The 26,242-nt window shown below is 37.3% G+C and overlaps 1 protein-coding gene across 4 annotated transcripts in view; it reads left to right on the top strand.

Annotated features, from left to right (window-relative positions):
- PARD3B (par-3 family cell polarity regulator beta) overlaps nucleotides 1–26,242 on the top strand; it is a 1,162,629-nt gene that overhangs the window by 701,437 nt on the left and 434,950 nt on the right. For all 4 annotated transcript variants that reach the window (XM_003406115.3, XM_003406117.3, XM_003406114.3 and 1 more), the window contains 2 exons: nucleotides 19,323–19,493; nucleotides 24,683–24,815. In XM_003406115.3, coding sequence (XP_003406163.2) covers nucleotides 19,323–19,493; nucleotides 24,683–24,815 — 304 coding nt within the window. The remainder of the gene's footprint in view (nucleotides 1–19,322; nucleotides 19,494–24,682; nucleotides 24,816–26,242) is intronic.

The raw sequence follows: 26,242 nt of genomic DNA, 5'->3' as shown, positions 1-26,242 counted from the left end.
TTTTGTTCTTGCATTCTACTTGGGTCCAGTTTTCTAGTGACCAGACTTTGAGCACTCTTAGTACAAACAAGAGAACAGTCCATATGTTAAAAAAAAAAAAGGCCAAATAAAATAATAATAGTAATTTTAATGAGTTTAAAAGGGCTCGGAGATTCTAATCTGCTTGTAATTCATTTCTAAGACAATCTTAAAAAAAAAAAAAAAAACCTTTAATATTTGGTTTTCTAGGCCAAAGTAGATTAAAAGGAGAAAATCAGAAAGGAGATAGGAAGAGGGGGGAGGAAAATGAAATGAAAGAGGACAGAAAAAGTGAGAAGCAGACACAAAATGGTATTACCTCATAGGGGGCCAGTGAATACTCCTGATGACTCCAAGTCAGTGTTTCTCAAACTTTTCTCCCAGCAGAAATTATAAGATTCAGTAAAGTCTAGAGGTTCCAATATATTAATTTATACCCTGCATTTTTCCAGAAGGAGTTTTTTATGAAAAAGATTATAATACATTTGTAGACATTATATCAAAATGGCTTTGATTATGTAGGTTTTGATGCTTTAAAAAAAGGATCTTTCAGTTACCCAGAAAAGGCATCTTTGAAGCATTATTGAATAAATGAAATGTTGCAGGGACTTCACTGGTTTGAAATAGAAATGGTGTGAGATTCCTAAGGGGAGAGCAGAATTGGACAAATAAATTAAAATTTTTATAATAGCTGAACAAGTGGATATGTGGTCAGTACACAGAAAATAATCAAGTTTTACTTTTAAAAATATGTAAGTTTTCTGAACATGTGCAGACATATCCAAACAAGCCTGGCATTAACTAATCTCTTATAGTTACAATTTATAAATTAAACGATTTATTTATTGTAGATGAAACTTATACTAGGTTCAAAGCATGTGAGTGAAAGATTCAGGTAACTCAATTTAGCAAGCACTTCTTGAACATCAACAGGGATTCAGAAAATATATAATAAACCAAAAACTTAAAATGATTTTATAGTAAATGAAGCATATGACCAGCTGTACTATAATATGAGCTATGATAGACAAATGTGAAAAATGCCATAGTTGTTAAGATGTTGGAGCAATTAATTCTGCCTGGAGAAAAATCCATGAAAGGAAGCTAATCGCTGAGCCTTCCTTTGAAGGATAAGTAGATATTCAACAGGTGAACAGGAATCCAAAAGACATTTAGGACAGAAGGAAGAGGGAAGTATGTCACAAGTATAGGTTCAGATTTTCTTAGGATCAATGATGTTAAAAATTTGCTAACGTAGGTACTCTTCAAGACAAGACTTTACGTGATTCCAGTCTTACCAGTGTTCTTCCCCTACTCTTTTGTTTTAAAAGTTGTACTTTAAAATCTTGATTTATTCTTTTCCTCTCATTGCTGTTGTTTTTACATGAAATTAAAATTATTTTAACCTGGAATGAAAATTCTTTTCTAGGGTAGGAATTTTTATTTATTTATTTATTTTGCAAAGAATAGTAGGCAAATATAGTCAATGAGTGATTTAAGGCCTTGCGAAGGATTTGCTGAGGACAATCTCCTCCCTCTATCAGGTGCCATCTTGCGTGGAGTCCCACTCCACTCCAGGCAAATTCTGCTCTTCAGTCTGAAGCCAGGGTTTAGAGTTTGTACTCTAGGTGTTGATAATTTCCCAAGAGGCCTTGCTGAGGGCCTAGTTAGAAATACACAGTCAGGAGCCAACATCTGGTCATGATTAATCCTCTTGTACCCTGGCCTAATGGGGACTAGCCTTGGGCCACAGCCAGCTACCCCTAGGAAAACCAACCCACTCCCTTATACTTGTCTCAGGTTCTACAGAAGCTAGCCCTTTGCCTTGGCTCTTCTACTTTCCCCTCTGTATTCATTAGAACTTTAGAAGTAAATACCCCTTACAAATAATTGGCCCAAAGAGGTAGATTAAGCTGTGCAGTATCACTAGTAATCATGGTAGAGGTAGTACCCAGGCATCTTTGAACACTGCAGGAGCTAAACTACAGACTCAGTGGACTCCCTGGCAAATCCTGGATATGCTTCAGAGGTCCCGTGAAACCAAAGAAAGTGAATGAAAAAATTTTTATGTAAATCAGTGGTTCTCAATCCAGGGTGATTTTGTCCTCCAGAGGACATTTGCCAAAGTCTGATGATATTTTTTGGTTGTCATAATGGGTTGAGGAGGAATGTGCATATTACCAGCTCTTAAGTAGAGGTAGAGGCTGCGAATTCTGCTAAGCATCCTACAATATACATGGTAGCAACTCAAAAGATAGAATTATCTGGCCCAAATGTGCAACTCTGGAGTAAATATTTGTCTTTAAGAGGTGAACATCTGTAGCTTTTATTAGATTCAGAAAGGGGTCTGAGGTCTCATAAAGGTTAATAATCACTAGCAAAGTGGTTGGTAATGTGGATTCCAGAATGATGCAGACCTAGTTCAAACCTTCTTTTAAAAACATGACTTGCAACAATTCATCTACCTCCCTGAACCTCAATTTCTGATTTTATAAAATGGGGGTATTAGTCCCGAGTAGGTTGTTGCAAGGATTAAATTGTCTAGTGGATATAAGAAGCTCTGATGGCACAGTGGTTAAAGCCATCAGCTGCTAATGAAAGGTTGGCAGTTCTAAACCACCAGCAGCTCCACAGGAGAGACATGTGGCAGTTTGCTTCTGTAGAGATTTAGAGCCTTGGAAACCCTATGGGGTTACCATGAGTCAGAATCGACTTGTCGGCAGTGGGTTGGGTTAGTGCATATAAAGGGTTTAATGCAATGACGTCACAGAGTAGAAACGTGTTAAATAATTATTGTTATTAATAAGGATAGTGATTTTAATCATCTCTAACACTGATTTTAGATGCAGCATGGCATAATGGACTTTAGAGATGGGTAGACTTGGCCATGCCAAGACCCTTTGCTCCAGCCTAGGACAGGTCACTTAATCTCTCTGAGCCTCCATTTTTACATCTCTTAAATGATAGAGAGTAGTACTTATTTCACAGGGTTGTTTTGAGAAATGAATGAGAGATTGCATTTAAAATGTTTGCGCAAGGACTAGCATGTCTTAGGCATTCAGTAAAAGAGAGATGTAACACTCAAACATCTTGTCTCCTAGTCCATTCCCTTTCTGTTGCTTTTGGAACCAGGTTAGGGCTGGTGAGACTTGAAGCCAACCCAGGACATGGAGAAGACCTAAATCTTGTACCAGTTTTTATTTGTCCTAAAGTACCCAGGAAAGGTTACTTATATTTCCTCATTCTGTTCTCCTTTTAAAACGATTTTTCCTCTTCTTTGAGAACTGCCTTTACCCATTCCTAGCTTTGATAGAGTTTGTTATGGAGAGTTTCAGAGGTGAGGAGGAGAAGTTGGGGCCCTTTTGTTCAGGGGTCTTATTGGAGTAAGGTAGGAAGGAAAAGGATTTTATTTTTCTTTAAAAAAGCAAAGCAAGACCCAAGATTTTAATGAAATCAGTATCCTAGAATTACTGAGTAACATCCCTAGATTGTTGAATTTACCATGTGAAATCAGTTGATGGGAGTTAGCATTCTCATGCTTAAGTATGTGCTTGAACATACTATTAATACAAAAACATAAAATCATAAAAGGCTACTTTTCTTGGTCATAATTATTCAAAACCAAAAAGAATATAAACAAGTTTGAGGGATAGTTGCTGAGTTTGAATGAGGAGTTCTTCATTGAATAAATTTCATTTTAGATCAATACTAGACATGCATATGTAGGTATGAATATATAGCTGGGTAGATAGACATTTTTCCCTCCTCCACCTTGCTTCCTTGCTCTGCATCCTCATGGCACAGTCATTTGTCACTGAGTCTTCTATCATCTCTGGTTTTGATGCAGGGTTGTCTTCCAGGAAACATTTGGTGGCATATTGTCCTTTCTGGTTTTGAACGTCCTTTTTCCTGAAGCATTACCCCTTTAAGAATCAGTCATTGTCATCTATTTAGAAGACAGAATGGTTTAGTGAACAGGGAATATTGTAGAAGTCAGGACTTGGGCTCTTATATTCTAGCTCTGACCTTACTAGCTGAGCAAGCCCTAATGTATGTGGAAGTGACTTGTACTGATAGGTGTTTGGTAAATGGCTTCTCATCCTCTTAATTTCTCTGAGCCTTATTATTCATCGATAAACAGAAGAAGTTGAACAAGATGACCTCTAAGGACCCTTTCAGCTCTAAATTCTATGATTGCATTCTAAATGTTAGGACAGTGTGGTGCTTACTGGCATCACCATTAATGAAATTACCCATCATTTATCTTATAAAGAAGTGCACACCAATAGCAACAGAGTAGCCAAGCCTGAAAATGAGAATATGTGGATTTTTATCATTCCCACAACTCTGTGGTGACACTCGTGATGAATATGAATGTTTTCTAAAAAAATTTCCAGCTGCCCTGGAGTGACCCAGCCTGCCTTTTTGTTTGAACTTGAATATAGTAAACATGTTGTACTTCAATGTAACTCTGCATGCTTGAGACTTAGAATGTAGCTGAAAATCAAAGTTTGTGCTTAATAGCTGTTGGAAGAGATTCTTTTACTAAAAAAAAAAAAAAAAGTTCTCATATCTCTTATCTGTTGTCTACTTCCTTGCTCTGGTGACCTTGCCCCATACTTTACTGAAAAGACTCATAGGAGGTTACCAGGTGGGATCTCTCAGATTTCATTTCCTCTGTCCCATCAAGTTCCAATCTTTACCCTTCTTCTTCCTATTAGAGGTTGAGGTGTCCTGCCAAGGCTAAGCCTCTACAAATTTGAACATTAGATTGCATTTCCTGTTAACAATGCTAGGATCTTAAGCCAACTCTTCTGATTGTTACTCCTCTTTAAAAGACATACATCATTCTCCATTCATCCTAAAAAGATTTATAGTGACCCTCCTAACGTGCTCCTCAAGATTCACCCAATAGTCCTCTTCCCATTATTTGCCAAAATAGAATAGTATAATTTCTTGAGTTGTATCTCACTTCACATGACTAAACCAGTAAGGCTGCTTTTGTTTTACTTCTCTTCTTGTAGCCTTAATCTTATTCTTTGTGTGACCTCACTCAAAATTGGATAACAGAAATTAAGATTTTTTTTTTTTTTTTCTTGTCAGCCTTTCCAGTAAATCTCATTTCCAGACTTGCTCCAAATTAGGGTAAAGGTTAAGTGAAGTGGGAAAACAAGAAGAAGGGAGGGGATATTAAGCTCTGTTGAAGCATTCCATTTAAACATTTACATCTCTGATTTTATGCCCTTTTCCATTGAGCCCATCGCTGCACCATCTCAATTTCTTCACCAAGAGGGCCTGTGCCTCTTTGCTTAGCCTCTGCAGTCCTATGAGCTAACACCCTCCCCAGCAGACGTCAAAGTGCAGTGCATCTCCACAAGGGCATTAGAATGGCTTTCACCACTCTCTCCCTTTTCCCTGCTGAGTCAGTAGAGGAACTTCTTCTGACCATCTGCTCCTGCATTAGTCAGATTTATCAACTTGTCCACAGGATTTATCTCTCAAAGTTGATGCTTGGTTTCTATTGTTCATTGTATGTCTGGTTTTCTCATTTCTTGGTTGTTTTTTTTTTTTTTTTCCTTCTATTAATTTGAACATGGATCTCAGATACTTCTAACTGTAAAAACTAATATTTTCCTTTCATATTTTAATGTTGCAAAACTACAGTGTAGAGATAAGTAACAAGGGGAGTTATAGTAAAAAGACCAAAGAGCCAAGGTTCAGGAAACCCAAACCTGACTTGCTTTTGTGACCTCAGGCAAGTTATATCACCTTTCATTAAAGGCCTCACTTATCTGTAATATGTGAATAAAAACATGAACTCCCTGGGTTTTTTTGAGAATCACTGGAGAGAGCTTATGGAAAAAGTCCCTGGAAAGGTAAATTATTATACACACACAAACAAAACAAAACCTGTTGCCATCGAGTCGATTTCGTCTCAGTGACCCTAAATGACAGAGTAGGACTTCTCCATAGGGTTTCCAAAGAGCAGCTGGTAGATTCAAACTGCCAACCTTTTGGTTTTCAGTCATAGTTCTTAACCACTGCACCACCAGGGTACACATCTACTATTGTTTCTGTTAAATGTATTAGTGGCAGCAGTATCATAAGTATCTCACAGTAGGAACTTTCGACCTTATCGTAAATTGGGTACAGGCAGGGCCAGATTAAGGCATGTGAGGGTCCTAAACACTAATAATCTGTGGTGTCCAATCCTCTGCTTACTCACACATTTGAATGTCCTATGTGGATTACATATACATGTGTGTATATATATATATATTTTATATATGTGTGTGTGTATCTTAACTATCCATGATATAACTTCTTTTTAAATGTGACTATAATAATAGCAATTGAACGCAAAAACCATGTGTGCTGTTTAAAAGGAATGAGATGAACTGGATTATAAAATTGTTAGTGTATGCAGGGTACTAAGATTTTTACTATATACCACATTTTCTACAAAAAGAGTATTCCACATATTCTACAATAAAGAAAATGAGTCAGTGAACTTAGTTGTTCCAACAATCAATGTAAAATTCTGTATCTCCCACAACAAAAAATAGACATTCACCAATTTTGCTTTAAATGATTCATACTTGAATTTTGTTGCTTGTTTTGTAATAAATGCTGTAATTATAGAAGAACAAATGAAAAGATGTCATAAAAGAAAATTTAATGATCAGACAACAAATATAACAAATTACTATATTTTTAGATCCTTCATCACTAACATATTACAATTAAAAATGTTTCTTTCTATTTGCTTTTACAAATTCTTCAATAATTTCATCACAGTTAAACTGGTGAACAATACCTACTTCCATATATATAATAAGGATAATGAATCGAGTCTTTCTTGAATCATTTTTGTACCCTGATGGTTTCTGAGTCTCTTTAGGGTCAAAAATGAGTTCTGTTTTACAGTTTGTGATCATTAAAGTTAGGAATATGCATAAAGCAATGTCAACATTGGGAAATACATATTGTATTTTATCTTCTATTATAAAATCCTGCATGCCTACATGAGTAAAATTTGTCTTTCCTTAATCTATAAACTTAGTTCTCAGATAAGAATGAAATTGTTGCACTTCTTCATAAAGGTTTATAGCTAAGTTATCAGGATAAACCTGCACTAATTTCTTGTATGCCTTAATGCATTCTTCACCAGGTGTATCCAACATTGTTTAAAAAGGAAAATCTATTTGAAAGAACTTCATACACTTTTACTCTTTTTTTCATGCAAGACTCAAGTGTGTCAATGATGGTGTAGTATGAGTTTACGGGAAATTGATCTCTGGCCCTCAGTCCTTCTGGAGCACTTCCATCATTTACTTGTTTCTTTCTAATGCTTCTGTGACAATGAGCTGCTTGATAATCAGCGTTTGGCAGAGGTTGTTTTGTTGTTTTAAAATTTTTCAAAATATTCTTTTAAATTGTGTAAATGCCCTGTTAATGACTGGTAGAGATCTGTGCATGTCTTTAAATTTACTTCTGAATTTGGAGAGCTTGACTCATAAGATGAAAATGCTGCAATATATTATTCCACTTAACCGACATAAACTCACGTTTGCATTTTGTTGGCGATGTTTTCAACTTCTCTTTTGGGATTTCCTTTTTGTGTCTGGTCTTCAGCAATATTTTCTAAGGTATTTAGAATCTCAGTGTAAAATTCCCAGGATTGCACTCATTGCTACAGCATGCCCTTCCTCGTGTATTAGAAAGACATTTTAATACTCCATCATTGGCTAAATATGTTTTACCGACTGCCCATCAGTGAGTAGAGGTGCCAAAAAATGTGTAGGGTAACTGAACAGTAAAAAAAAAAAAAATCAGTTGCTTACTGACAGCAGTCTAGCACTCTGTGTCCTACAAGATTAAGTGAATGTACACCATATGGTATAAAAATGGCATATTCATTATGTTCTAAAATTTTCTTTTCCATGCCTTTATAGCACCCTGACATATTGGTGGTATTGTCATAGGACTGGCATCTGCACTTAGAAAAATCAATTTTGCAAGCTTCACATAAATAGTGAAGTACTGGGTTTTCAATTTCTTCATTGGTATGACTTTTTAAGCTAGTAAATGTGACAAATCACTCAACGGATTTTCCATCTGTTGGAGATACAGATCTTAAAACAATACTTAGCTGATCTATATGAGGATGATCGGGAGTAGAATCTACAGACAAGCTGAAATATCGAGCTGTCCTTATTTCACTGAAAACAGTTGATCCAATTTTATGCCTTACTAAGTGTTGGAGGTGCTCACTGGTCTGTCAAGAAATTTAGAAGACAGCTATCTGGCCAACGGAATGGAAGAGATCTGTATTTTGTACCCACTCCAAAGAAAGATGATCCAACAGAATGCAGAAATTATCAAATAATTTCATTAATATACACAAGCAAAAATTTTGCTGAAGATCATTCAAAAGCAGCTGTAGCAGTACATTAACACGCAACTCCCAGAAATTCAAGCCAGATTCAGAAGAGGACATGGAACAAGGGATATCATTGCTGATGTCAGATAGATCATGGCTGAAAGCAGAGAATACCAGAAAGATGTTTACCTGTGTTTTATTGCCTATGCAAAGGCATTTGATTGTATCGATCATAAAAATTGTGGATAAAATTGCAAATAATAGGAATTCCAGAACATTTAATTGTGCTCATGAAGAACCTGTACATAGACCAAGAGACATTTGTTCAAACAAAACAAGGGGATACTGAATGGTTTAATCAAGAAAGGTGTGTGTCAATGTTGTATCCTTTTACCATACTTACTCAATCTGTATGCTGAGCAAATGATCTGAGAAGCTGGATTATATGCAGAAGAATGTGGCATCAGGATTGGAGGAAGATTCATTAAGAACCTGTGTCATGCAGATGACACAGCCTAGCTTGATGAAAGTGAAGAGGACTTGAAGCACTTACCAATGAAGATCTAAGACCACACCCTTCGGTCTGAATTACTGAACATACACCTCAACATAAAGAAAACAAAAAATTTTCACAACTGAGCCAATAAGCAACATCATGATAAAAGGAGAAAATATTGAAGTTGTCAAGGATTTCATTTTGCTGGACTCTGTAATCAATGCTCATGGAAGCAGCAATCAAGAAAACAAAAGAAGCATGGCCTTGGGCAAATCTGCTGCAAAAGACCTCTTTAAAATGTTAAAAAGCAAAGATGTCACTTTGAGGACTAAAGTGTGCCTGACACAAGCCATGGTTTTTTCAGCCACCTCATATGCAGGTGAAAGCTGGACAATGAATAAGGAAGACCAAAGGATTGATGCCTTTGAATTATGGTGTTGGTGAAGGATATTGAATATATCATGGACTACCAGAAAAAAAAAAACAAATCTGTCTTAGAAGAAGTACAGCCAGAATGCTCCTTAAAAGCGGGGATGGCGAGACTTCATCTCATGTACTTGGGACGTCTTATCAGGAGGGGTCAGTCCCTGGAGAAGGAGATCATGCTTGGTAAAGTAGAGGGTCAGCAAAAAAGAGGAAGACTCTCAATGAGATGTATTGACACAGTGGCTGCAACAATGGGCTCAAGCATAACAGTGATTCCGAGGATGGCACAGGACTGGGCAGTGTTTCATTCTGTTATTCATAGGGTTGTTAGAAGTCAAATCCAATTCGACAGCACCCAACAACAACAAGTTTATTAATTATTCACACATTGTTTTAGGCATATACGATGGGTTGCCCTTTCCTGTGTTACCATATTTTGATATGTGATGTGCTAAAAATGGATCAAGCTGAGCAACAAGTTCAAGTAAACCAAAAAAATTTCCATTTTGTGGGGACCCGAACACTTCATCTCTTCCACAAAAAGATAGCCCACATTTAGATATTGTTGTAATGACAGCAACAACACATTGCGAAAATGCTTTTTAATACTTGTTTCTTCATTAATTTGTGTTTCCAGTTCATGACTGAAGCCAAAGCCGTGTCTTTGGTTTAAATATGACAACATACAATCTGTGTGAGTTGAACTGTTTTCATTTTTATCAGTCATATTCCAGTTGTGTCAATTGCTAAATCCATCCACAGCAATGGAGAATTAAATGTTTTAGTACTGAATAATTTGCAAAATATATATATATATATTATATATGTATATACAGAGCCAACTGATGGACAATACAATAGCCACTCCCTCTTAATTTTTACCATTAGCTTTGCACCCTAGAAATACATTTAGCTCAAGAACCTTATTTGTTTACCATCCAGAAATTTGACATTTTTTCAAATGGTCCACTTTGATGCTGACAATCACTTGGCCCTCTTTCCATCCAATAATTTACATCATTAGAAGAAAAATTATTCCACAAAGCAGAATCTCTTTTATTTATGGGGTCTGCAGATGTGATAATTTCAGATTCTAAAATAGTTTCACTTTCTACACCATTATTAATTTTTTTACTATAGCAAGGAATGGATGCAAAATTTGGAACAAATTCTGTTCATATTACTATTAGTAATTTCAGCACTATCAATTCTAGTACAACAATTTGCACCCATTAAACTTGAGCCTTCAACAGAAGTCTCTTCTGATTCATTAGGTTTTAAAAAGGGAGTTAATTTTGGAATTGTCTTTAAGGATTCACAAATCTTTGTTTTCTGCAAGCTTTCATTTTTGTGCTCCACTTAGTTGTTGCCATTCCATTATACCTGGATATAAAGTTGTGTCACTTTTTAAATTTGGTTTTAATATAGCAAATAAATTTGAATAATTGAAAATAAATGAAATTTATAAAAAAAGTAAAATTTACATTTCAATTGTATATTAACACAGAAATTTATATTTAAAAATTAACCAAAACCAAACCCATTGTCAAGTTGATTACAACTCATAGCTACCCTATAGGGCAGAGTAGAACTGCCCCGTATCATTTCCAAAGAGCACCTCGTGGACTCAAACTGCCAGCCTTTTGGTTAGCAGCCAAATTCTTAACCACTATGCCACCACGGTTTCCATTTGAAAATCAGTAAGTAAAAAAAAAGAAAAATGGAACATGTAATTTTGTTCTTCAGATTTGAGGTAGTCAAAAGAAATAGTACTTACAAGCCAGTCAGAAATAATTTCCTTCATTTGTGGTACAATGTTTGTTGGCAGGCCCTTCGCAGATCTCCACAAGTGTTTTTCATCTTGAAATAATACTTAAAAACTCATATACTCACTTTCCATTCTTTGATGCTACATATTCTCAGTTCATTTGACTGCTGCTGATACCCAATGGATGTGAGAGCAATTGCAAAGAGCATGATACAAATACAAAGGTATGATCAATCTGAGCATGGGTTGTGGTTTGCTTTAGCCTGAAGAGACTAGATACCTCACGAGTAACGTTATTATATTGCCGCTGATGTATTATTATGGCTTGACAATAGTGAATTGAATGTGGGGTTATACCGGGTTGGTCAGAAATGAGAAGGAAAATGTAATTATCGTATACAGAATTTATAAAATTTACACACTATTTGTGGAATTATCCATCTCCCATAATCAGAGATACATACATGATTGAGGTAATAATAGCACCACTTCTCAGCTAGCAAGTTTGTTTTGCAAGTCATCACAATATCAATTTCTTAAAAGAGAATCAGTCTGAAGGAAACTGGAAAAAACATAAAATATATAAATTTTGTTATCTAAATAGTCATTTACTTCCTCAAGGAATTGTTCAGTTTCCTTGCACAGAGAGACATAAATATTCCAATAAAATATGAATGTAATGTTCTGATAATTGCCCTTTGTTGCTTTCTTGGAAGACAAATTTAAAAACATACTCATTGTTGCAAAAGAGAAAGGTATTTTGCATGGTAAGTAAATATTGAATTTTGTGTTCTCTTAATGTGCCTAATACCTCATTTCTTAGCATATATAGAGTAATATCAAGCACTGGGTCCTATATAACAAACAATAAAAAACAAAACTCACTTGATACATAAAATAAAATTTTTCATGTTGGATAACCACCGCTCGTCTGTCCGTTTGTCACACTGTGGTGGCTTGCATGTTTCTGTGAGGTGGAAAGCTATGCCACTAATATTCAAATACCAACAGCATCACCCATGGCTAACAGGCTTCAGCAGAGCTTCCAGACTGATACAGACTACTTAGAGGCATGGATCCAAAAAAAATTGGCCAGTGAAAACCTAAAATTTTATAAATAGCAGCAGAACATTGTCTGCTATAGTTGCTGGAAGATGCACTCCTCAGGTTGGAAGACACTTAAAATATGACTGGGGAAGAGCTGCCTCCTCAAAGTAGAGTCCTAATTAACGACATGGATGGAGTCAAGCTCTCCAGACCTTCATATGCTGATGTGCCATGACTCAAAATGAGAAGAAACAGCTGCAAACATCATTAATAATTGGAAAGTGGTATGTATGAAATATGAATCTAGAAAAATTGCCATAAAAAAAAAAAGCCATCAAAAACTAAATGGAACACATAAACATCGATATCCTAGGCATTAGTGAGCTGAAATGGACTGGTATCACCCATTTTGAATTGGACATTCATATATTCTACTTTGCCAGGAATGACAAATTGAAGAGGAATGGTGTCACGTTCATCATCAAAAAGAACATTTCAAGATCTATCCTGAAGTATAATGTCCATACACCTACAAGGGAAGATCAGTTAATATGACTGTTATTCAAATTTATGCACTAACTTCTAAGGCAAAAGATGAAGAAATTGAAGATTTTTACCAACCTCTGAAATTGATCATGCAATCAAGATGAATTGATAATTACTGGTGATTGGAATGCAAAAGTTGGAAACATAGAAGGATTAGTAGTTGGAAAATACGGACTTGGTTATAGAAATAATCATGGAGATTGTCTGATGACTATACATGGTGACTATACACGTGACCTTACCAGATGGAATATCTAGGAATCAAATCAACTACATCCATGGAAAGAGATGATGGAGAAGCTCAATATGATAAGTCAGAGTAAGCCCAGGGGCCAACTGCAGAGCAGATCTCAATTGCTCATGTGCAAGTTCAAGTTGAAGCTAAAGAAAAACAAGTCGCAAGAACCAAATTACAGCTTTAAGTATATCCCACCTAAATTTACAGATATATTTGTAACATTAAACACTAATGACTGAAAACCATATGAGTTGTGGGATGATATCAAGGACATCATACATGAAGAATGCAAGCTGGATGAGTGGAAATGGGGAACCAAGATCAAGAAGGGGAGAGTGTTGACACTTTGCAGAGTTGGCCATCAATGTCACAAAACAATATGTGTATTAATAGTTTACTGAGAAACTAATTTGCTCTGTAAACCTTCATCTAAAACAAAATTAAAAAACAAAAAAAGCAAAAGGTCATCAAAAAGACAGGAAAAATGAAAAGACCAAAATAGATGTCAGAAGAGACTCTGAAACTTGCTCTTGAACTTAGAGTAGCTAAAGGGAATGGATGAAATGATGAAATAAAAGAGCTGTACAGAAAATTCCAAAGGTTATTTAGAGATGACAAAATGAAGTATTATAATGAAATATGCAAAGACCTGGAGTTAGAAAACTAAAAGGGAAGAACACGCTTGGCATTTCTTAAGCTGAAAGAACTGAAGAATAAATGCAAGCCTTGAGTTGCAATACTGAGGGATCCTATGGGGAAAATATTAAATGATGCAGGAAGCATCAAAGGAACATGGAAGGAATACACAGAGTCACTGTACCAAAAAAACTGTCCAACATTCAACCATTTCAAGAGGTAGAATATGATCAAGAACTGACGGTGCTGAACAAAGAAATTCAAACTGTACTGAAGGCATTGGTGAAACACAAGGCTCCAGGAACTGATGAAATACCAATCCAAATGTTTCAACAAACAAATGCAGTGCTGGAAGCGCTCACTCGTCTATGCCAAGAAATTTGGAAGAAGGCCAACTAACTGGAAGAGATTCATATATGTGCCTATTCCAAAGAAAGGTGATCCAAAAGAATGTGGAAATCATTGAACAATTCAGAAATGGTTTCAGCAGTACATCCACAAGGAACTGCCAATAAATCAAGCTGGGTGCAGAAGAGGACACTGAATGAGGGATATCATTGCTGATGTCTGATGGATCCTGGCTGGAAGCAGAGAATACCAGAAAGATGTTTACCTGTTTTTTATTGACTATGCAAAGGCATTCAACTGTGTGGATCATAACAGTGTGGATTACATTACAAAGAATGGGAATTCCAGAACATTGAATTTTGGTCACATGGAACCTGTGCATAGAACAAGAGGCAGTCTTTAGAAAAGATCAAGGGGATTCTGCATGGTTTAAAACCAGGAAAGGTGTGAGTCAGGGTTGGGTCCTTTCACCATACTTATTCAGTCTATATGGTAGGCGAATAATCCTAGAAGCTGGGCTATATGAAAAAGAACACAGCATCAGGATTGGAGGAAGACTCATTAACAACCTAGATATGCAGATGATACAACCTTGCTTGCTGAAAGAGAGGAGGACTTGAAGCACTTACTAAGGAAAATCAAAGACTACAGCCTTCAGTATGGATTATACCTCAACATAAAGAAAACAAAAATCCTCACAACTGAACCTGTATGCAAGCATCATGATAAATGGAGAAAATATTGCATTCGTCAAGGATTTCATTTTACTTGGATCCACAATTAACACCCATGGAATCAGCAGTCAGTAAATAAAACAGTGTATTGCATTGGGCAAATTTGCTGCAAAAACATCTTCAAAGTGTTAAAATGCAAAGATGTCACTTTGAGAGCTAAGGTGTGCCTGACCTAACCCATGGTATTTTCAGTTGCCTCATATGCATAAAAAATTTTTTTTTTCATATGCATGCAAAAGCTGCACAATCAATAAAGAAGACCAAAGAAGAATTGATGCCTTTGCATCATGGTGTTGGAGAAGGATGTTGAATACACCATGAACTGCCAGAAGAACAAACACATTTTCCTTGGAAGAAGTTTGCCAGAATGCTGCTTACAAGCCAGGATGTCGAGTCTTCATCTCATGTACTTTGAACATGTTATCAGAAGAGACCAGACCCTGGAGAAGGACATCATGCCTAGTAAAGTAGTTGTTGTTGTTACGTGCCAGCGAGTTTGTTCTAACTCATAGCGACCCCATGTGCGACAGAAGGAAACACTGCACCATCCTCACAATTGTTATGCTTAAGTCCATTGTTGCAGCCACTGTGTTAGTTTATCTCCTTGAGGGTCTTCCTCTTTTTCACTCACCTTCCACTAAGCATGATGTTCTTCTCCAGGGATTTATCCCTCCTCATAACACATCCAGAGTATGTGAGAGGTAGTATCGCCATCCTTGCTACCAAGGGGCATTCTGGCTGTACTTCGTCCAAGACAGATTTGTTGTTCTTTTGGCAGCCCATGGTATAGCCGATATTCTTCTCCAACACTATAATTCACAGGTGTCAATTGTTCTTCGGTCTTCCTTAATCATTGTGCAGCTTTCACGAAAACGCCATGTCTTGGGTCAGGCGCACCTTAGCCTTCAAGGTAAAAAAGTAATATCTTTGCTTTTTAACAGTGCGTCATTTGATTTCTTGACTGCTGCTTCCATGGTTGTTGATTGTAGATCCAAGTAAAGTGAAATCCTTGACAAATTCAATCTTTTCTCTGTTTATCATGATGTTGCTTACTGGTCCAGTTGTGAGGATTTTTGTTTTCTTTATGTTGTGGTGTAATCCATACTGAAGGCTGTAGTCTTTCATCTTCCTCATTAAGTACTTCAAGTCCTCTTCACTTTCAGCAAGGAAGGTTGTGTCATCTGCATAACACAGGTTGTTAATGAGTGAATCTTCCTCCAGTCCTGATGCTCCATTCTTCTTCATATAATCCAGCATCTCAGACTATTTGCTCAGCATACAGATTGAATAGGTATGGTGAAAGGATAGAACCCTGACATACACCTTTCTTGACTTTAAACCATGCAGTATCCTCTTGTTTTGTTCAAACAACTGCCTTTTGATCTATGTACAAGTTCTGCACGAGCACAGTTAAGTGTTCTGGAATTTCCATTCTTCGTAATGTTACCCACAATTTGTTATGATCCACCCACTGGAATGCCTTTGCATAGTCAGTAAAACACAGGTAAACATCTTTTTGGTATTGTCTGCTTCCAGCCAGGATCCGCCTGATATCAGGAATGATATCCTTGCTTCCACATCCTCTTCCGAATCTGACTTGAATTTCTGGCAGTTTCTCCTCGATGTACTACTGCAACTACTTTTGAATTATCTTTAGCAAAATTTTACTAGTGTATGATATTCATGAAATTGTTTGATAATTTCTGCATTTGGTTGGATCACGTTTCTTTGAAATAGGCTATTTGCAATGAAGAAGTCATTGGTCTTGCAAAATCCTATCATGTGATCTCTGGCATTGTTTCTGACACAAAGATCATATTTTCCAACTACCGATCCTTCTTCTTGTTTCCAACTCTCGCATTCCAGTTGCCAGTAATTATCAATGCAGTGCATCCTGATTGCATATTCAATCAATTTCAGACTTCAGAAGTTGGTAAAAATCTTTAATTTCTTTATCTTTGGCCTTAGTGGTTGGTGTGTAAATTTGAATAATCATATTATTAACTGGTCTTCCTTGTAGGCATATGGATTTTATCTTATCACGGACAGCCTTGTACTTCAGGATAGATCTTCAAATGTGCTTTTCGACGATGAATGCAATGCCATTCCTCTTTGTCATCCCCAGCATAGTTGACCATATGATTGTACAATTCAAAATCACCAGTACCAGTTCATTTCAGCTCACTAATGCCCAGGATATCGATGTTTATGCATTCCATTTCATTTTTGATGATTTCCGATTTTCCTAGATGCATAGTTCATACATTCCATGTTCCTATTATTAATGGATGTTTGCAGCTGTTTCTTCTCATTTTGAGTCGTGCCACATCAACAAGTGAAGGTCCCGAAAGCTTGATTCCACCCACGTCATTAAGGTTGACTCTGCTTTGAGGAGGCAGCTCTTCCCCAGTTGTATTTTGAGTTCCTTCTAACCTGAGGGGCTCATCTTCCAGCACTACATCAGACAATGTTCCACTGTTATTTGTAACGTTTTTGCTGGCTAATTCTTTTCAGTAGTAGACTTTCCTTCTTTCTAGTCTGTCTTAGTCTATAACCTCAGCTGAAACCTGTCTGCCATGGATGACCCTGCTGGTATTCGAATGCTGGTGGGGATAGCTTCTAGCATCACAGCAACATGCAATCCCCCACCGTACAAACAGACAGACACATGTGGGGGGTAAAGTAGAGGGCCAGTGAAAAAGAAGACCCTCAAAGAGGTGGACTGATACAGTGGCTGCAACACTGGGCTCAAACTTAGCTTCGATTGTACGGATGGCACATGACAGTGCAGTGTTTTGTTTGCCGTACATAGGGCTGCTGTGGGCCAGAACAGACTCGATGACAGCTAACAATAGCAACATTTTAGATAAATATTAATACTTCTAGTGTTTTTTTGACATTTATTGTGTTAGTATTAAATTATTATCTATGTTAGTGTTATATTAAATATATGCTAGATTGCAACCTCACATGTGCCAAATGTATTTTAAAAGTTATAAATATTATTGTTTACAGAACTTAGGATGTAACTGTACACGTAAGTGCTGTGCAGGTAAAAACTAACTTGACTGAATTCATTGCAATGGTCATCTGATTTGAATTCCCTTGCATTTGCGCATCGTCTGGGACTGGAGTTTCCGTTTTTTGTTTACCAGGATGTGCGCAAGAGCATACCCTTGTGTTTGTATCATGGCAAAGAGCATTTTTGGCCCTCTTGGCTAAAGTCGATGGATCAGCAGATGTGAATATACAATATGGCTCTCTCAAAATGGATCAGAGCCCTGTTATCCTTTGACATAATCTTTCCTTGATCAGTAACCACTTGTGTTGGATCTGGTTGCATATTAGGTGAATGTAGCAAGAGTTAGACTCAACAGCCCACACTCACCTCTTGCTTATTAGAAAGAAGTAGTATAACCTCAAGAGACCTGCTGAGATACAGAGTTTCAATTACATGGAGGGATCTGTAGGAGACATGTCAATGAAGGTGATAAAGTGTTAGGGGCCTCATAACTTAAACAACCTCACACGTGACTGCCCTCATGACTGTCTGTGACCATTATTTCTGGCCAGCTCATTCTCATGCACTGGAGCTGGTATCAGTTTCATTTAGTGTCCTGCTGGGTCCCTTCCACTGTGGTACTCTCTTTTCCTTTTATCCTGTCTGTTTGGCATCTGTGGGTCTTTGCTCTGGACATCTAGTTGCCCCTGTTTTGTTGATTCCCTAAGCAGGTACTTACCTAGCTTATTGGGAAACCCATCCTTGGGTACAGGCATGTACTCAGTCTGACTGTCAACATTTTAAGTGTCTGTCCTTTCAGGCTTCTAGGTGAGGAAGTATACTGTGGTCATGCCATCAACTTCTTTTTAGGCAGAACTGGTATCCCAGATTGTTAACTAGTGCTGTAGACTCCAGTTTGTGAGAGATTTTTGGCTGAAAATGATTAGTACATAGAAGTGATTTAGATCAGAGTTCTGGCCACCTCTAAGGTGCCAGGTTCCTTCTGCTTTGTGGTATGAGGTGTTCTTTCCTGAAGATGCTCATCAGTCAGAACCTCCCAATAACAAACCCCCTTTGTCAAGCTTTTCTGCCAGAAGACATCATAGCAAATTGGTGTTTCACTACTGTCCTCTCTGTTCTTCTGCACACTTTGTGTTAGAGAAAATTACATGAAGATTTTTTTTCCAGCACTGCTCGGTGGAGCTAGCAACTGTTTCTAGAGGACACATTACTCCTGTCATACGTGCTATATTTAAGCATATTGTCTCTGTGTGTGTGAAAATTCAAACCTCAGTTCAAGGGATAGGACTAGCTTCCTTTGTTTCCTAACTCTCTTTCCTTGAGTGAGCATTATTGGTCTCTGCCAGAGTAAATGGCAAAATCGGGTTAGATTAGCATGCTTGCCAAAGATATAGGTAAGAGGCATTATATAAGTGTCTAAATTATTGCAGCTCAGGACTTGAAGGTTTCTAAAAAGTACTTTCATACAATTTGTTATTGTTAGTATTTGTGATTGCTTGAGAAGCTCCAGAACCGTTTTCTGCCATGGGAAATAAATCACTCATGATAGCAGAAATTTTTTTCTTCTCTCTTCTTAAAACTTGAGCTTTTCCTTGAAACAGCCACATGTCATCACCATTCCTTTCTCTGTTCAACACTGTTTTTCTTTCCTCTGCCTTAGGACGGTCGTCTGCGAGTGAATGACCAGCTGATCGCAGTTAATGGGGAAGCTCTTTTGGGAAAGTCCAACCATGAAGCTATGGAAACTCTTAGGCGATCAATGTCCATGGAAGGAAACATACGAGGCATGATCCAGTTGGTGATTCTGAGAAGGCCAGAGAGACTGATGGAGGTGATGTAAATCTTACTTCCCTTGGCAAATGTCCAAATGGGCACAGAATATGCGAACTTACATCACTAGGATTGGAGCTAGACTCATATTGATTCAGTGATTGGGAAAATATGCTTCAAAAGGGATCTGATGGATTTATGTGGGGAACAGGTGGTTGTAAATTTTAGGTATGTATGGAAAGTATAAAAATGTGCATATAAAGTAAGTAACTTATCAAATGTAATAGGTCCATTTCTTCTAGTTTTTAGTTTTCCCCACAAAAATTCCTAGGGAGCTGGACTTACTCGTAAACAACTTCGTATGTATTTTGGTCGATGTGCTAACGGTGTCCATACCTTCGGAAGTGTAATCAAATGCATACAGTGTTTAATGTGAAGCTCATTATAATGCAGTCAGCTCTCTAGATTCTCCCTTATAATCTGCACATGGGTAGTATAGATCTGACACTTAACTCATTTAAAATTTGAGCCAATAAGCAAGCTACTTGCTTCATGTTATTAAATAAATAGGAGTCTTATTTTTGACGTCTTTTGTTATGGTTTACTTATGGATATTTTTAATGTAAGGAATATTTCACTTGCAAGTGAAGGGTAAGCATAAAATATCCATAAGTATTAATATTCCTGAACATCTCACTTATATACAAATAATAAATATAAAATATTCCTGAGATATATTCTCTTATCCATGAAAGATAATTATAAAATACCCTTAAAAATTATTTTAGGAGGTGGTCAGAAGAACAAATTGATGGTAGTGAGAGTTAAGAAAAAATTCAGCAAATCACACATCATATCAGGATATTCTCAAAGGACAAATGATGTTTGCATAATACGACATTATGTAAAGTTCAAATACAATACTCTGAAAAGTGCACTAATATAAAATATTAGCTTTAATAATAAATTCAACTTAGACATTTTAAAATGAGAGTATTAAATTATACAAGAGTACAAGTGGTTAAAAACTTTGGTTCTACGCAACAGAGAATCTCTGATGGAGCAGGATAACAGTGGGATGCAGACCTTAGATTCTTGTAAAAAGAGCAGACATAATGGTCTGACTGAAACTAAAGGGTCCCCAGAGTTCATGGTTGCCAGACCCTCTGTTAGCCCAAGACTAGAACCATTCCCAAAGCAAGATCTTCAAACAGGGATTGGACTGGACTATAAGGCAGAAAATGATACTGGTAAGGAGTGAGTTTCTTGAATCAAGTAGATACATGAGACTATGTGGGCAGCTTCTGTCTGGAGGGAGATGAGAAGGCAGACGGGGACAGGAGCTGGTTGAATGTACACGGGGAATACAGGGTGGAGAGGAGGAGCGTGCTGTCTCATTAACGGGAGAGCAGCTGGGAGTGCATAGCAAGGTGTGTATAAGTTTTTGTAGGAGAGACTGACTTGATTTGTAAACTTAAAGCACAATAAATAACAAAAATAAATAAATAAAAACTTTGGTTCTAGAGTTTTAGATTAACCAGTTGAGTAGAGTCAGTTCTGACTCATGGTGATCCCGTGTGTGTCAGAGTAGAACTGTGTCAGAAATAGATCACCAGGCCTTTCTTCCAAGGTACCTCCGAGTGGACTCAGCCCTCCAACCTTTTGGTTAGCAGTCAAACATGTTAATGTTTGTACCATCCAGAGACTTCGGAGTTTTGCATTAGTTGGATTAAAATTTCAGGTTTACTATTTTCTAGTAATGTAACTAGATACATAATGAATAGATGACAGGGATTATTATCTGTTTTATCCCTTAACGTAGCCTCATTTTATAATATATAATAGACACTTAATAAATATCTATTTGAATAAATTATTAAAAGTTGCATCTGAGACCTACTTCACCTCAGAGGGTAAACTTAAGTAGAGGAGTTATAGACTATAGTTCACTTTGTTATATTAGCAGCTATTGGACGGGAGTGACTCTACCTTTATAGTCTTCTGTACATAACCTTGTGGATGTGAAATAAATGTAAATTGGCCAATTACTGGAGACTATATATAATGAACCAATGTAATTTTCAACATTTGCTTCTGCTTAAGTGACAGAGAGTCTTCCATGAATATTTAATAGGCTTTACTTATGCACATAGCTACAAAGCCCTTATCTATTGCTCCCTACCATGAGAAAACTGATTCTAGTCTGGTTTAATTTAGTTCTTACTCTAGAGCCCAAGAATTCCATGGAACCCATTCTGGGGCTAGAGATGTGAAGGATAGCCCGTGAATCCCTGAGCTGTCCCTTCTGTACATCTGCATATTAGACCTCCCTTAAGATTTCTTTGAACAGAGATATCTTGGCTAATAGAGAAGTCTTCAAGTAATAGAAGCCATGCTCTAGAGTACAATACCCATACAGATAGCAAAAAGAAAACATATACATATATATGGTTCTTAAAAGGGTTAGCTATTCCCTACTCTTACCCTCCCTAATTTCATTTCTTTTTTTAACTATGTGTAATTGCCTAGTGGATAAAAAAAAAGTGCCTAGTGGATAGGTGTTGTATATTTTGGCTCATCCGTTAGAACATTTTATTGTTTGCATTCTTCTTTACTGTAGATATTTTTATCTTAAGTCTCTTATCCACTGGTAGATTGACATCAGAAGAAGGTACTAAACTTTCAGTTCCTTACCTATCCTCAGAAGTGTCTTGTTAGTATAGCTCACTAGGGAATCAATCAGGAATATGAAATGGAGCATAAAACAATTTTTATGAGGACATTTAAACAAGATCCATTTTCAGTTTCCCTAGTATTTACGTATTTAGTATTTACAAGGAGCCCTGGTGGTGCAGTGGTTAAGCGCTTGGCTGCTTGACTGCTAACCAGAAGTTCGGTGGCTTGAACCCACTAGCCGCTCCTCAGGAGAAAGATGTGGCAGTCTGCTTCCCTAAAGATTACAGCCTCGGAAACTCTATGGGGCAGTTCTGCTCTGTTCTACAGTGTCGCTGTGAGTCAGAATTGACTCAACGGCAGTAGGTTTGGTTTGGAATATTTACAAAATTTCCATGGGGGGATGAGCAGGCACTTGACTTTCAACTATTGAGAATCTCTGTGGTACCATGAAGATTAAAGAGCCTTTTTTTTTTTTTCGTATAAAGACAGAAGCTTCATATACAGTTTATCTTTATTAAATTAGGGGGAAAATCTGCAGCTATTTGATCTCCCGAATCTGTGTTTCACTGTGTGCGAGCATATGTTGTGTGCTCATGTTTTTGGTGTATCCCCCTGGGGAACAGCAGTCAGCCTCAGGTATAATAAAAACACACTCATAACCTAGAAAAAGGTCTCAGCGGGGCTCATACATTCAGGCAACTCAATTAGTTCGGTTTGGCAAGAATACCAAAATGGTTACTCGAACATTATATTGATATGAAAAATTGAAGAAGCTACTTAAGAAAAGTCAAAATATATAGTTGTTGGGGTTTTTCTCCACATTACCCAGATGTACAAGATACGTAAACAGTTTTGATGAGGACCTTGTGAAGAATACATAATGAGCCCTTGATTGAATCCGAATCATTTTAAACAGAAATGTTTTTTTTTTTTTAGGATGAGCTTGAGGTCCAATTGTAATTCCATTTGAGCCTATAGACTTGGTATTAAAGAAATGGGTTATGACCTGTTCCCCCCCGCCAAATGTTTCTTTCCCTGTTGCAGCTCATGAAAAAGCAGAATATGTTTAAAAATCCATTATGTTTTTTATTGGCTGGGACACTAATGGAGGGCTCCCCAACAGCTCTATTTTACAGGCTGAATACTTTAATTAGGCTGGTTACTGATCAGTTGTTGGGGTATTGATTGTGTCATTTATCAAAGAGCTGGGAAAGCAGAAATTTTTTGTTGTTGTTGTTCTTGTTGTTGTTAATTCAAAGCACATGACGATACAAAACAAGTCCTACCTCTCCTGCCTGCCGGGGCTTTGGCTTTCCTTTAGAAGTAGCCTGCCTCTGTCCCAGGCCTGGTTTGGCCAGCCATATGGAGGGATTGGGTGTGGAGAAAGTGTTCTAAGCCTTGACACAAGCCAAAAGAACCCCCAGCCATTGAAAATGTTTTAATTATTAAGAATGCATAAATTGAATATTTTAAACACTTTGTTTAATTAGCAGGATACCAAGTTTTTGTAACTAAAGGGGAGAGGCAAGAATAAATCCAATGCATTGATGGAGCCAAATGCTTTTCTCAGAAGAAAAATGCTTTGGGGATCACACCTGTGTTTCAGTTTGCGGCATCTTCCTCTCACAAGAGGGTCAATGGAGCAACCATGAGATGAGTTCCCGTGGCTCAGTGGTTAAAGAGTTCGGCTGCTGACCAAAAGGTCGGCAGTTCAAATCCATGAGCTGCTCCTTAGAAACTCTTTGCGGCAGTTCTACTCTGTCCTATAGAGTTGCTATGAGTGGGAATCAACTCGACAGCAACAGGCAAGGGGTTTTAAAACCTCTGAGGGACACAGTGTGAGCAAGAACAAAACCCAGTTCTCTGTGCCTTCATCCTCTTGAAAAAATAGCTAGATATAATCAGCTTGCTCCTATTACCTCTTCAGCACCTATGGAACATGGCTTTTGGGGGTGCTAGATACAGCAGTTTTAAGTCAACTGTGAATTTGTTTGCAGACTGTCAAAATCAAAATAGGAGGGGGAAATATAGAAAAAAAGAAAAGATCTCAGGAGAACAACTGTCTGGTGATGTCACACCAGTTTGTTTTAGCACCTGGCCAGAAGACCTGATGTCTGTGGGCAACACCCTCACGGCACTTCGTGGCTAACCTGCTTGGGTTCTGACTTGTGTTAGAGAACAGGCACTCAGTTGCCAAGAGAGAGAGGAACCAGCTGGTTGGCAGAGAAACACCCTTGGCATTAACTGTATTCTTGAGTTGACACTGACACAACCTGTACTCCCAGATGGAAGAAAATGTGAAGGAAGCCAGTTTTAAGTGGAGAAAGAATAGTAACATCAATCCCTTTTTGTGTTGGCTATCCACACTCCCAGTCCCTAGCACCATGTCGTCAGTATTGCTTATTTCATATTCAAAGCTGTTTTAACCAGCAGGGCCATTCTGCTTTTCCATAGAAGAGGACTTACGTGCAGTTGACACTTGAATAAATGCATCATACTTTAGCTTTGCCGCAGTTGACCAAGTGGGAACATATTTTTTTAAAAAAAAACATAACTTTCATTTTCATCCCATAGGAGCCTGCAGAGTGTGGGGCATTTTCCAAGCCAGGCTTGGAGAACTGTCAAAACACCGTAACCACCTCCAGGAGAAACGATAACGGCACACTGCATCCGTTTGCCCCTTATAGTCCACAAGACAAATGGAAAGGTAAGAGCCTGTCCATCCTCTCCACTGCAAATGGAGTGAGAAAACACAAAAGTGTCTTTTTATTTATTTCTTTAAAAGGAGTTAATTAGACTAAGTGCAGACTTTGTTACTCTAAGTCATGAACATTGAGAGAGAGATGGGAGAGCTGACTCAGAAGCTGTGAACCCGATCCCTGGCAACGCCCCCAGCTTAAGTGACAGTTTCTATCCTCGCTGCCCCAAACATGGAGGGCTATGTAGAAAACAAACCTTGACTAGAGAAGATGGCAAACCTTTTTTTTTTTTTTTAAAGCTCTTTTAATATTGAAAGTTACCAAATATAAATACCTATAAAACTTAAAAACTATATGCATTAAACCATAAAATAGTCATCACACAATTCAGAGATTTATATTTGACTCTAATACCAGCGTGGCAAACACCATGAACTGTGACGATTACATGAAAGTTGGAATGTTCTTGTCATTGACTTGCTACACTGACTTTCCCCGATTTTCTGGTATGGATTACATTTCTAGTAGAGCTCTAGATGCATAAAACCTGGGGGCTTTTTCCTGGATTTTCAGTAATTTTACTTTACATCACCAAGAAAATTTTTTCGTCTCCCTCTTTTTTTTTTTTTATATTGGAAAACTAATACATATTCATTGTAGAAAATTTAGAAAAAAGCAATAAAAAGAAATGTAGTATTACTCATATGTCTACCTATCCAAGATACTAATCAATAACATTTTTACATGTATTTTTCAAGTCTTTTCTTTATTAAAATGTGTGTATATCCTCTAGGAATGGAAGTTACTGTACATATTGCTTAGGAAGCAGCCTTTTTAAATCGATAGCATCTTCCCGTGCCCTGAATACTCATTTACAGCATCCCTTTCAATGGATGCACAATTTTCTATTGAATGTACCATATATTATAATAGTAAATTTCTTGCTTTTGGACATTTAAGATGTTGCCAAAATTTTACTACCTGGGAGCAGTTTCTAAATTCTGAGATTACTCTATCACAACAGGTTTGTGAATCTGAAGTTGCTCTAGATTAAACTGATTCATCAGAACGGGGTGTTATTTTTTTTTTTTTTTTCCTGTGAATCCCTCCATTTTAGTGAGTGTTGTAGAAACAGCTGTTACCATTTATTAAATGCATACTTTCTGTTAGATATTCTTCTAAGCAATTTGCATGCATACCAGAAGTGGATAATATTATTATCCTTATTTCACAGTTGAAGAAATAGGAGGTCAGAGAGAATAAATAATTTACTCAAGACCACATACTTGATATATACAGAGCCTGGAATCATTCACGTCTTTTTGACTGGAGTCTACCCACTACACCACATCCTGGGCATTATCTTGCACTGACCCCTCAAAACTAATGAAGTCCTTTCCTCTTATACTGAGAATGTTCATTATCAGAAGCTGAC

Source organism: Loxodonta africana, chromosome 6 (genome assembly GCF_030014295.1).
Source record: "Loxodonta africana isolate mLoxAfr1 chromosome 6, mLoxAfr1.hap2, whole genome shotgun sequence".
Lineage (NCBI taxonomy): Eukaryota > Metazoa > Chordata > Mammalia > Proboscidea > Elephantidae > Loxodonta > Loxodonta africana.
Note: the sequence above shows the minus strand (reverse complement) of the source record. Positions and strands in the feature narration are given on the sequence as shown.